The sequence below is a fragment of the Phocoena sinus genome, chromosome 9 (genome assembly GCF_008692025.1).
Source record: "Phocoena sinus isolate mPhoSin1 chromosome 9, mPhoSin1.pri, whole genome shotgun sequence".
Classification (NCBI taxonomy): domain Eukaryota; kingdom Metazoa; phylum Chordata; class Mammalia; order Artiodactyla; family Phocoenidae; genus Phocoena; species Phocoena sinus.
Window position 1 is genome coordinate 99,927,125 of NC_045771.1, and position 11,750 is coordinate 99,938,874.

At 50.8% G+C, this 11,750-nt stretch overlaps 1 protein-coding gene across 1 annotated transcript; it reads right to left on the bottom strand.

Annotated features, from left to right (window-relative positions):
• Positions 1 to 1,122: 1,122 nt before the first annotated feature.
• On the bottom strand, positions 1,123 to 3,973 carry MRPS24 (mitochondrial ribosomal protein S24). Its single transcript, XM_032642816.1, has 4 exons — positions 3,907 to 3,973; positions 3,751 to 3,819; positions 3,507 to 3,618; positions 1,123 to 1,547 (listed from the first exon to the last, which is right to left on the bottom strand). Exons 1-4 carry the CDS (start codon positions 3,943 to 3,945, stop codon positions 1,264 to 1,266), a joined length of 504 nt encoding a protein of 167 aa, XP_032498707.1. The 5' UTR covers positions 3,946 to 3,973; the 3' UTR covers positions 1,123 to 1,263.
• Between the last annotated feature and the right edge of the window lie 7,777 nt (positions 3,974 to 11,750).

An 11,750-nucleotide genomic window follows, 5' to 3' on the forward strand; every position in this document is an offset into this window, starting at 1 on the left:
TGAATGACAACTTCAGGATTGTTGAGTCTAAGAACAGGGTCATGGTCAGGGTCAAGAGTAGGGTCAGATCTGTGTGAGGGGCAGGGTCTGGGTGATGGCTGAGTTTCAAGGTCAAGGTCACAGTCAAGGTCATAAGAGTTTGGATGAGGCTCATAATCTGTCAAAGCGAGCATCAGCGTTACCAGTTAGGATGAGTTAGGGTCACCGTAAGGGTCGAGACAGTGTTAGGATGAAGTCTTGAGTCAAGTTTCTGACTGCGAGTCAGGGTTACATAAATGTGAGAGACACAGGGTCAGGGTCATGGTGAGTCAGTCAGCTAGCACTGGAGACAGGATCGGGGCAGGGTGGGGCCTGGTTGGCACCCTCAGGTAAGAGTGAGACTGAGGGTAAAGGTCAAGTTGTGGGTAGGATCAGGGACAATCAAGGGTTAGGATTAGAGTGGGTGTGTTAAAGTTCAGGGTCAAGTTAAGGGTACCAGGATCATGGTCAAGGTGAAGGTCATCAGTGTCGGGGTGAAGCTGAAGGTGAGCAATCCTGTCCCAATTCCCAGCACCATGTGTGGCTTTTGCAGATGCCACTTTCTGAAATGTTCTTCCTCCATTTACCTGCATATCTATATTCCTCACCTGCTTGGAGCCTTCAATGCGGCCGAACCCTCCCTGTCCCCTCCACTGAGATACAAGTATTATGAAGGCAAGGATCTTGGAATGGAACGTTTTGGTCATTGATGGGTTCCAAGCTACTCAGAAGAGTGTCTGGCACAGACCAGGTGCAGTTAAGCTTGTTTAATAGATGACTGTGTGCTACATTATTTCTGGGGGAATAAAAGTACATCTGGAATTACAACAAACTGTACACAGTAGCTTTCTCTGGGGTAGAATTACAAGTAAGCTTCACGGCTGGTTTAATACATGTCCACGTTGTTTTATAATCTCCAAAAATGGCTCTTTCCATTTTAAGAGAAAACAAAGAACTTCAGGTAAAGTTCCTGACACAGTGATGGGCACAAGATACTCACCGAACCATAGCTATTGCCTAAACCTCAGGAGCTGGCAGCCTTCCTGGGAACCCTGGAGCATCCTCGAAGAAACCCTATTCTAGTTCTCTAGGCAGACCAAGAAGCAACACAACATGGAGAGTCTATTTATTCAACAGCCAACTTTGAAGACAAAGCCTCAGTAGCCTGAGGGGACGCATTTCCCCCGTCTCTACTTCAGTCCTTTTGCACAAGTTTCTGTCCTTTGCAGGCTACAGTGGGTTGTCCTAGATATACTTATACACAACCTTTGAGGGCACAGTCTGGAGGTGCAGGTGCACGGGACACTTGTAAAAGTGGGACAGCAGAGTCTCACTGTAGCCCACAAGGAAGTAGAACTTATGTGCAGGTAGCTGCCTCAGGACCAGCGCACAGATCTCCACCTGGTTAGCCCGGCGCTTTAGAACAAGCTGGTCGGCCAGGCAGCCTGGGAAGGTGCCCAGCATAAATTTACGAAGGAAAACATCTTCCACCGTTCTCTCTGCAGCATGGTCCTCCCCATCCAGGTTACCTGAAGAGAGAAGGGCACCATGGTGAGTTGGCCGAAACTCCAGAGGTTAACATCCAAGAGCACTGGGCACTCAGTTCCACACCCCACTCCAGCCTCTTCTCCTTTCTTCTGTAAGTGGCATAACGCTCTAAAGTTCAAAGAACATTATTCCAATAATCCCCAAACAAATCCTGTGAAGTACGTGTTTTCATTATCCTTGTTTCACAAAAGAGAAGAATGAGGCCTTAGGAGGGCAAAAAACGCAGATGATTCTTCTATGAAGACAGAGAGTGCCCCTCTCCTTTCTTGACTGCCTTATAGAAGCACTGGTCACCCACGGACCAGAGAGATGAGGCCACCAACTACTACTTTTTTTTTTTTTTTTTTTTTTATTTATTTATTTTTGGCTGAGTTGGGTCTCCGTTGCTGCTCGCGGGCTTTCTCCAGTTGCGGCTCTTCGTTGTGGTGCCTGGGCTTCCCACCGCAGCGGCTTCTCTTGCTGCGGAGCACAGGCTCCAGGCGTGCAGGCCTCAGTAGTTGTGGCTTGCGGGCTCCAGAGCGCAGGCTCAGTAGCTGTGGCGCACGGGCCCAGCTGCTCCATGGCACGTGGGATCCTCCCGGACCAGGGTTCAAACCCATGTCCCCTGCATCGGCAGGCGGATTCTCAACCACTGCACCACCATGGAAGCCCTACCAGCTACTTCTGACACGAGGGATGTGAGCTCTCTCACTGACTAGAGCCACGGCCTCAACCAGTGGATTCTCGCTGTGGACAACGGAACCATTGCACCTCTTTTAAAAGTCTCCACACACACACCCAGACCTTAGAACTAGAACTTGAAAAGGGTGGCGGACAGAAATCCGTATTTTAAGGTAGCTCTCTAGACAGGTGTATCTCAAACATTCAAGTTGAGAACCCTCATAGTGAACAAAACACTGCTGACCCTCATCAACTCACAGTATTTATGTTCTGTAACGTCACTCGTTATGGTCTATAAAATCACCACGAACAACGAATTAGCAAATGCTAAACCACTGCTCCTGGTGGAAATACAATTAGGTTTCTGCAAGCCTTTGGTTACCATATTTTTATCAACAAAGTGATGTGTAGCCTTATTTTCTTTTTTTGTTTAAAGACACCTACAAATGGCTGATTAACACTGCACTCTCTCCCAACAGCTCTGTAACTCATGCCTGAAGGAAGCTTTTCTAACAATCATGCCACGTAAGGTACATCACAGTCTTCTTGAAATTAGGAACACGAGACAGCACTTCAGCATTACAGGCTATTTTAAGGCAGTGGAATCACCAACAGAAAGTACAAAACTCGAAAACATGGCACTCATAGATCTCGAAAAGGGTACTTGTTTACAGCATGCGAGCTGAAACTAGAAGGCAGGGCCCTGATCAACCGCAGCTGGGAAGGTGCACGTGGGGTGCTTGCTCTGCCCACCTCTGAGAATGAATGTGAAAGCACCTAGAGTAGTCAAATTCACAAACACGGAATCTGCAAATAACCCGGGCAAACTGTACATACCGGTAGTGAAAGATTCAATATTCACAAGTCTTCCGGGTCATCGAATTCCAAGGGGTTTCACTCTTTTCACTGCCTCTGGGCTTTTTTATATCCGTAAATTACACATAACGGGCAGCGACGCAAAACAACTGTCTTTAGGCATGCAAACAATTTCTGTGGAAGTTCAACCGAACCCTTGACCCGCATGGAAAAAGCGTTTTGCGTCCCTTTCAAATACATTTTAACGATCCTGACCACATATGTCTATTTTACTCCTCTTTTGAAAGCGTCTGACTGATTCCTGAACTTCGCGTTGAGTATCGAGTTAAACAAAATCTCTGACACATGTTCACGTCGTGTTTATGTGACAGGCACAACTAAGAACGCCTTCCCTGGGGCCAGGGGTCGGGCCCACAGCACGTCCTCGTCCCCTCCCGCCACCGCGACAGGCATCGTCCCCTCACCTGTGTGCAGCGACAGCCAGCCCTTACGATGGGCAATGTGGTGCGGCGCGTGGGCCTCCTCGTAGGTCACTGGTTTGTCCCCCTTGCCCACTCGGACTCGGGCCGCCCGGTTCTGGAAAGAAAGAGGGCCCGTGACTCGCCGCGACCACCGACCCAGGGCGCACCCTGGATTACACCCTCGCCCGCAGGTCCCACTCTCCGAGGTCGCGGGCGCCCAGACCCAAGGCCTCCACGCCGCACTTACCTTGGCGCAGGCCGCGGAGGTGTGCAGGGCGCGCCAGACGCATGGCAGCTCCCGGTTCCAGGACAGCACCTGTAGGGAGAGTGGGGCATGAGACCAAAACTAGGGCTCCCCGCGCCCCCGCCTCAACCGCCGGCCCCGCCCGTGCCGCCCACTCACCAGCGGCCGGAGCCTCAGACCGCAAACGGGCGCCGCCATCTTGGGCCGAGCGGAGGGCGGGTCGGGGCGGGGCGGCGTCGGGGTAAAGGTCAGGCGCGGGAGGCGGACGCACGGGCGAGACCACACGCGAGCCGGCGCGGGGGTGCGAGCGTCTCGGCCGGGCGGGGCCGCATGCAGTCCGCGCCGACCTGCTGTGGGCGGCGGCGGGGGCCCAGGCTCCGGGCTTGCGAGGCGGGCTGTGTGGGGCCGGGAGGTGGCGGGAGCTGGACTCTGAGCCTCCCCCCGCAGCCCTGGACACGTCTTGCACCCCTCCGTCCTGCCCCAGTAGTGGTTTGCGTCGTGTTTCAGATCCGGAAGGTGGATGTTGCGGAGCGCGAGTTTTCGTGGCCCGAGAGCTCGCAGCGGCCGGGCAGAGAGTGTCTTGGCGTGGGGCGGGCCGGAGGAAGGGGGCGCCCACCGCCCCGACTGTCGGGGGAGCGGAGCGTTTCACCACATCCTAGAAATTAGGCTGCTGAGTTCTGTCTCCAAATAATATCCTTTAAAAAACAGAAGAAAAGAAAAGAAAGAAACACCCAGACTTTATCCACAAATAGAGAGGAAATATGTTTCGGTTAAAACTTTACCTAGTTCTTGGGAGGGGCAAGATAGGGGTAGGGGATTAAGGAACACAGCCTGCAATGTAAACAGAAAGAGGCTACAAGAAAATACTGTGCAACGCAGGGAATATAGAAAATTTTTTAATTTTATAGTAAGTGAAGTATAATCTATAAAAATATTGAATTACTGTATCGTACACCTAACATAATATAAACGAATATAATATTGTAAACTCACTGTACTTTAAAAATCAGCCAGTTCTTAAAAGGATGGGTTATGCAGAGGGTAGGGTTTCATATCTGACCATACCCTAGTGTCTGGCCCTTGAGGAAGGAAAATTTTAAGGGAGAAAGGGCTGATGGTCGCTTAATTCCTGGAGATGTTACAGAGCCTGCTGTACTCAAACCAAAGCATCGCCACTGTAATTTGTATCCAGTAATTATTGTCAGAGGGAAAAATAGCAACACTGGATATCCTAGTTCAGAACTCACACATAGTAATGGAAAAAACGTGGACCCTGGATTCAGGCTCAGGTGTAACAATCTTTGTGCAATTGAGCCTCAGTTCCATAATCTGTATAATGGGTTTTGTTCATAATACCACTCATAGAGCTGTTATTAGTTCTGTTAGGTTGAATCATGTGAAATTGCCAACGTTTGGCCATTTTGACTTAATCATCCACCCTAATGCTGCTTACATACTGCTGTCATCTCTGTGGAAGGGAAATGGAGGCAAAGGCAGACAGTGAGCCGCCTCAGATCACACTGGGGAAGGTCCAAGAGGGACTCTTGGCTTCAGTGCAGTACATTTTCCACGGTCAAGATTCCTCTGACCATTTGGAGCTGGTTTCTCCAGAAAGGGACAGCGTCTTTCATGTCCGCTCTACTAGGAATATTTTATTTCTAAAATTTAAACTGTGGCCTCCAGTTGTTCTGCATATTGGATAAGGGGACAAAGCAGGAATAAGATGTTCTCCAATCACAATACTATCCGAATGTAAGAACTCTCAACTTTAACTGAAGGACCCTTTTTTAAACAAATTATTTATTTTATTTATTTATTTTTGGCTGCATTGGGTCTTCATTGCTGCGCGCGGGCTTTTCTCTAGTTGCAGAGGGCAGGGGCTACTCTTCATTGCGGTGCGTGGGCTTCTCATTGTGGTGGCTTCTCTTGTTGCAGAGCATGGGCTCTGGAGCGCAGGCTCAGTAGTTGTGGTGCACGGGTTGAGTTGCTCTGCGGCATGTGGGATTTTCCCGGACCAGGGCTCGAACCGGTGTCCCCTGCAGATTCTTAACCACTGTGCTGCCAGGGAAGCCCCTGAAGGACCCTTTTAAGCTGGTAGTCATTTTTTCTTTTTGAAGTTTCCGTAAAGTTTGATAATTTGATAAAATTTTGTGGATGTGCTCCAAAGTGGTGAGGAACATGGAATCTGGTATCTGAAATACAGCTTCCTGGCTTTGCAATTTCAGCAAGTGGCTTGACCTTCCTGAGCCTCAGCTTCTCTCATCTATAAAATGGGGACATGATGATTGTTGTGAAAACCACACTGTAAAATGCCTGATGCAGTGAGCAGCTCATGAATGTTTTTTTAAAAAAAGGATAGAGTCCCTGCTATCTGCCTCCTCTTAGGGAGATGAACCAGCCATTGAGGGTCTGTGAGAACTCACTGGAACACCACCAGAGGAAAGGAGAAGAGGCTGGCTTTCCGTGCATGTGACAATGGCATGGACTTCTATCGTAGCAGCAGCAGGCAGTGCTGTCCAGCTGAGCAGGGGCTGTCGTGCTTGGGGTTCAAGTTTTGCCCCTCTTCCTTAGGCCCGAAGAGTCTCCCAGGAATTCCAAACTGATCTAGATCTTTCATTGGCCTTTTGCTTATTATTTTTGTTTTATACTATGCCTTGTTGCAAAAAGGGTTTCACCTGGTTCCTTGAAGGGGGGTGGTGCAGAATGGGGGAAGGGGGTCACGTGAATGTGTTTGCATGATTTAAATAACTTAAAAGCGCATTTTAATGCATTAGTATGAACTGTTACATTGTTTTAAATCACCAATAGAAAAATTTTAGTAGGATATTTACTTCTGTTTAGCAAAACGCTAACAGTGTTTTTCTGCACTTTTTGCTTCTCGCATCAATCCTGTAAAGGAGGCAATATTGTCCAGCTTTGGCAGATCAGAAGACGGAGGCTCCGAGGCTCCCCTGGGGTGACAGAAGTAGCCAAGGGTAGCAGCCTTCTTGTTCCAAAGCGTGTGCTCGTTCCACATCTGAGGTTCCACTGCACCACTTGGTTCAGAACCGTGCAGGATGGAGGAATGGGCTGTGTGTCTGTGGTTGGACACAGACCACTCAGGACTGGCCCTGGGGGGACTTCCTGGGCGTGGAGAAGCCACATCTGGGAGCAAGGGACTCACATGAAGAGGCTGCCTACTCCCCTGCTGGGGGCTCCAGACCAGAGCCTTGAGGAGACAGGGATGTCCAGCTGTTTATTCTCACACATGAGCCCCTGTGCTCTCCTCACGATAGCCAGGAGGGTCCAGACTCCCGCTTATGCTCTCAGAGCAGCGATTCTCCACGCCGGCCGCACGTTAGAGCCCATCGGGTCCCACACCACAAGGACAGTACTGGACAGAGGCGTGGCGCCTGTCCTTTTTCAGTGCTCCTTAGATGATACCAATATACAGCCAAGGTTGGGAACCGGCGTCCTGAACTCCAGGTTTATGTGGGAGACCCCCAGAACCTGATCCGTAGAGACCCCTTTGCAGGAGAGGGCTATTGGATGGTCCTTACAGCCCTTTCCTACCACTAGTCCTGCGAGGACATCACAGCTCTTAACTCTGAGGGGACTGGGCCACAAGACACATAGGGGGCTGCTGTGTGGTCTGGATTTTTTTGAAGACGGTCTGTCCCGAGGGCTCACCTGTATCAAAGGATAGAACACTGGACAGGCTGTGGGGTGACACTGTGCGAGAGGGAGACTCTGGGCCTACCTGGGCTTGCAGAGCACGGTCCGGCCTAGAACATAGTGTTTGTTTCCTGGAACTCACCAGAATCCAGCCTCAGGGAGCGCTGCCCCAGGCCGAGACGTCTGCCTTCCTGTTGGCGGTGAGATTAGTGGAGACAACTCCACTCATGTTGGTGTTCACGAGACGGACTTATTCTAATTCGGAACTGCTGACACTTCACATTTTGTAATCCTATGGGTTGGTTTTTTTTTTGTTTGTTTGTTTGTTTTGTGGTACGCGGACCTCTTACTGTTGTGGCCTCTCCCGTTGCGGAGCGCAGGCTCAGCGGCCGTGACTCACGGGCCCAGCCGCTCCGCGGCATGTGGGATCCTCCCAGACCGGGGCACGAACCCGTGTCCCCTGCATCGGCAGGCGGACTCTCAACCACTGCGCCACCAGGGAAGCCCTGTAATCCTATGGTTTTTATATTACTCTTGCTAATTCGTTTTCTCCTAATAACCAACACATTCACCAAGAAGAATCCGAGGTTCTCGCAACCTCGATTCCGGGAACTAAGCCAAACAGCCACTGAGACCAAAGCAGAGTCTTGAACTGTCTCCTCCCTTGCATAGGCAGCCCAGGGGCTCTTACCCCATGTTCCCCTTGAGCTCCTGCTGCGTCCTCCTACTCCCACTCTGCTTCTGCTGAGGCGCAGGAAGAAGGGTCAAGTCCCAAGCTATAATTACCGACTTCAGCTTTGGCGCGCTGAGGAGGTCCAGTCTCCCGATAGTGGAACCAATTAGAAGCACCCTTTGCCACACTGGTACCCTGGGCTGAACGTCACAACTCCAGGGCTTGGAGTACATGGACAGGAGGAGTGGGCCTCATGTGTGACAGCCATGGAGACCTCATTCCCTGATTCTCAGATGCTGTGCTAGACCTGGACACACAAAAATGGGCTTGATACCCTTCCTTCCGATGGGGAACACAGAGAAGCAGGCAAGCAAAAGGGTCTTAGATAAGGACCATGACAGGAACACATAAAGGCCCCTGACTCCCTTAGGTGGTAGAATGGAGGTGGGGCTGCCATCCAAGTCCGTCCTGAAGAAGTGCCAGCCTAACCAAGAACAGGTGGAAGGAGGCCCCAGGCAGACAGAGCATGAATGAAGCCACGGAGTCCAGAGTGTGTGGGTCCTGTGGGTGAGGGGTGGAAAGTCACAAAAGCCAGGACCAAGGGCACCTCGGCTCTCTCTTCTGTGGTTCTGACTTACTGGTACTTGTAAGGCTGCGCTCTGATGTAATTTTGTTGAAGTTTTAGGAACTCAGGATAGGTGTGTAGCGAAACTCATTTTTTTATTACTGGCTCAGAAAGAGAGAAAGGATTTTTCTTTACTGTGCTAATTCACATCTGAGGAGCTGGGGAGAGCTACCAGATCAAGTTTACATTGGTACACATTTCTCAACACCAGCCCTGCTAGATAATGTGTTTCAGTAAATCTAAGATAACGTCGATTAGAAGACATTACTTGATATACCATTAAGAAAGAGAAACAGATGCAAATTAATTTTAAGATACCACTGATCGATTACAAGATGAATCCTGTTTGGCCTGTTAAAATGTCTGAGGTCGATGTAGAAGGCACACAGCTTCCTTTGCACGAGCCTCATGGGTGCACAGACGCGTAGGCACAGCTTCGGGTGCCTTACTTATGTGCACAGCCCGGCTCCTCCAAAACCAGCTTTTGCGCACTCACCCCAGAGCAGGTGCTAGTAGTGGGGAGTAAGGCTTAGAGAAGTTGAATGACTCGCTCGAGGGCCGTGTAATTAGCGGGAAGCAAGACCAAGGTCGGAACCAGGCCTCGAGTTCCATATGCTGACCGAGCTACTTCCCATCTCTAGGGAGAGGGACAGGGGCCCTTGTGCCCAGTCTTCGACTCCCAGGCCCATTTACTCCAAGATCACTGACGTGGTTCCTGCTTTCACCAAAGTTCCTGATCCCCCTGGGAGCAGCCCAGCCACCCTTCTCTCTGAGAGGCTGTCACGTCACTAAGCTGGGCTCCAAGGACACTGCTGCCCAGTAGCCCCATGGCAAGTTCTGTGCCTTCTCAGACCCTAAGATGTCTTCAGGTCTGACGTAGGGGGACCCTCTGGCCGTGGTGAACCCGGGAATGGCTAGGGTAGACTGATGTTCAGCGTTCTGGGCTCCAGGGCACCAGTCAAGACCTGGGTATTGTGGAAATTTAATTACAAGAGCGGCACTGACCTCAGGGTCTGAAGGTGAACCCCTCTCGCAGGTCATGGAATTCCACATCAACCCCTAAAAACGGGTGATGCGAGCACCATAACTGACTCTGGAAAAATCAGTGCTCCAGGGCAACCTTTCCTGTTCCTGCACCTGACAGAGGCAATGGTCTGTGGACACTGCGCAGGCAGTTCCAGAATTCCTCAGTCGCTTGACTGTGGGTCCTCCACAGCAGTCCTGCCTGGGGCTGCCCGAGGGCGACCTCTTGCTCAAGGTCTGTTACGTTCAGTCTTCAGACTGGTCTGTTTTCAGAACTTTAAATATACTGGGCAAATGTTGGATGTGATTTCGTAGTTTCTTAGGTCCTAGGATACATGGAATAACTTCCCTGATTACTAAGCAGTTATTAATCGATCTTGGATCCTGCATCCTTTTGAAAATCTGTTGAAAGCTATGAACTCTTCCTCCCCTCTCCCTTCCAAAAAAAGCACACACCTGATTTTCAGGAACGGAGTGACTGAACCTTATCTTTGGACAATGGACCTTAGGAACCACTAAAGTAGGGAGCCACTAAAGCTGGCTTCCCTGTTTCAGATTTCAGGGATAGCTTGAATCAGTTTTTAAAGGAACTGGTTGATAGTCAACAATTGTTAAGAGAGATTTCCAGTGCCTGAACTTGGGACCCAGGAATATCCTGGGTGAAATTCCTACAGTGCTAGAGAGGCAACTGGGTAGTTTTCATGGCTCTAGGGGGAAAAAGTAAAGAGAGGTATTGGTATTTCCAGGTGAACCAACATCTTAATATTTGTGTTATTTAGTGATCCACGAAGAAATGAATATGTAGTGCCTGAGGATTAGACACTCTTTTTGAGTTTCAGAAGTGAAAAGGTTTAATGTGAATTTATTAGCAAAAGATTAGGTTTTGGGCTTCCCTGGTGGCGCAGTGGTTGAGAGTCCGCCTGCCGATGCAGGGGACACGGGTTCGTGCCCCGGTCCGGGAAGATCCCACATGCCGCGGAGCGGCTGGGCCCGTGAGCCATGGGCACTGAGACTGTGCGTGCGGAGCCTGTGCTCTGCAACGGGAGAGGCCGCAGCAGTGAGAGGCCCGCGTACCGCAAAAAAAAAAAAAAAAAGATTAGGTTTCCTGAGTTCCAGCACTTCTTCCAGCCTCCGTTTCACACATCAGAGCCAGGTTCCCGGAACACAGGGGCAACTTTCTGAACATCAGGGGAGCAGTAGTTGGAGCATCCTGGGGCCAGAGAAGGGCCTGACAGCCTTGGAACCCAAAAAAGGGTTCCAGTCCAGGGGGCTCCCTTTCCGAGTCTGGGAGGAGGAGTTCAAGGAATAGAGAGAAGCTCCTGGTTACCACCCGGGGGACTGATTTTCCTGGAATCACAAAATACAGAGGGGAGGAGGCCCTAGGGCCCAAGCAGAGATTCCCAGAACTAGTGGCACAGCCGGGACTGGGGTCTGAGGCACAGAGAGGTGACCCTGGCCCTTGGTAAGGGCCAGAACAGACAAAGGTTCCAGCTGGAGACTCAGCAGAGGAGGAGCTCCACGTTCTGGCTCATGGTGTCACGTGGGCCACGGATGATGCCAGGGAGGAGGCCTGGCCCTGGAGGCACGGAAGTGAGACGAAGGGCTGACACCCAGGGGCAAGGCTGGGGGTGAGCCCGGAAGCTGTGGAAGTTTGGGGAAGATGAACGGCCGGGAAGCTGAGACACAGAGCTGAGGGCACCGGCGTCCCCATCAGCTCCGCTCTGCCGATGCAGGTCTGTGGGCTGGGCAAGCTGCTTAACTGCTCTAGGCCTCCCTGCCTCGTCTCTAAAACGGGGTAACGATGGAGGTATTTTGGAGCCCCTGTGAAGATGCTTAGTTCGGTTTTCCAGTAACAGCCTGAAGAATGGATCTCTGCTTAAAGAGAGGGGACGTGGTGGCATTTTTAAAGACCCCTCTCTCAGGTGTCCACTATTTCAGATGTTCTAGTAAGCAACCCCCTCAGACAGACCCTGTGATCCTCTTGGAGGAAACAGAAAAATTAAGGCACAGAGAGGAAACCGCCCGTTA

Coding starts and splice junctions, on each gene's coding strand:
- MRPS24 (XM_032642816.1), bottom strand. CDS start 3,945: ATGGCGGCGCCCGTTTGCGGTCTGAGGCTCCGGCCGCTG. Junction 3,820..3,906: donor GTCTGAGGCTCCGGCCGCTG/GTGAGTGGGCGG, acceptor CTCTCCCTACAG/GTGCTGTCCTGGAACCGGGA. Junction 1,548..3,506: donor CTGGCTGTCGCTGCACACAG/GTGAGGGGACGA, acceptor TTCTCTCTTCAG/GTAACCTGGATGGGGAGGAC.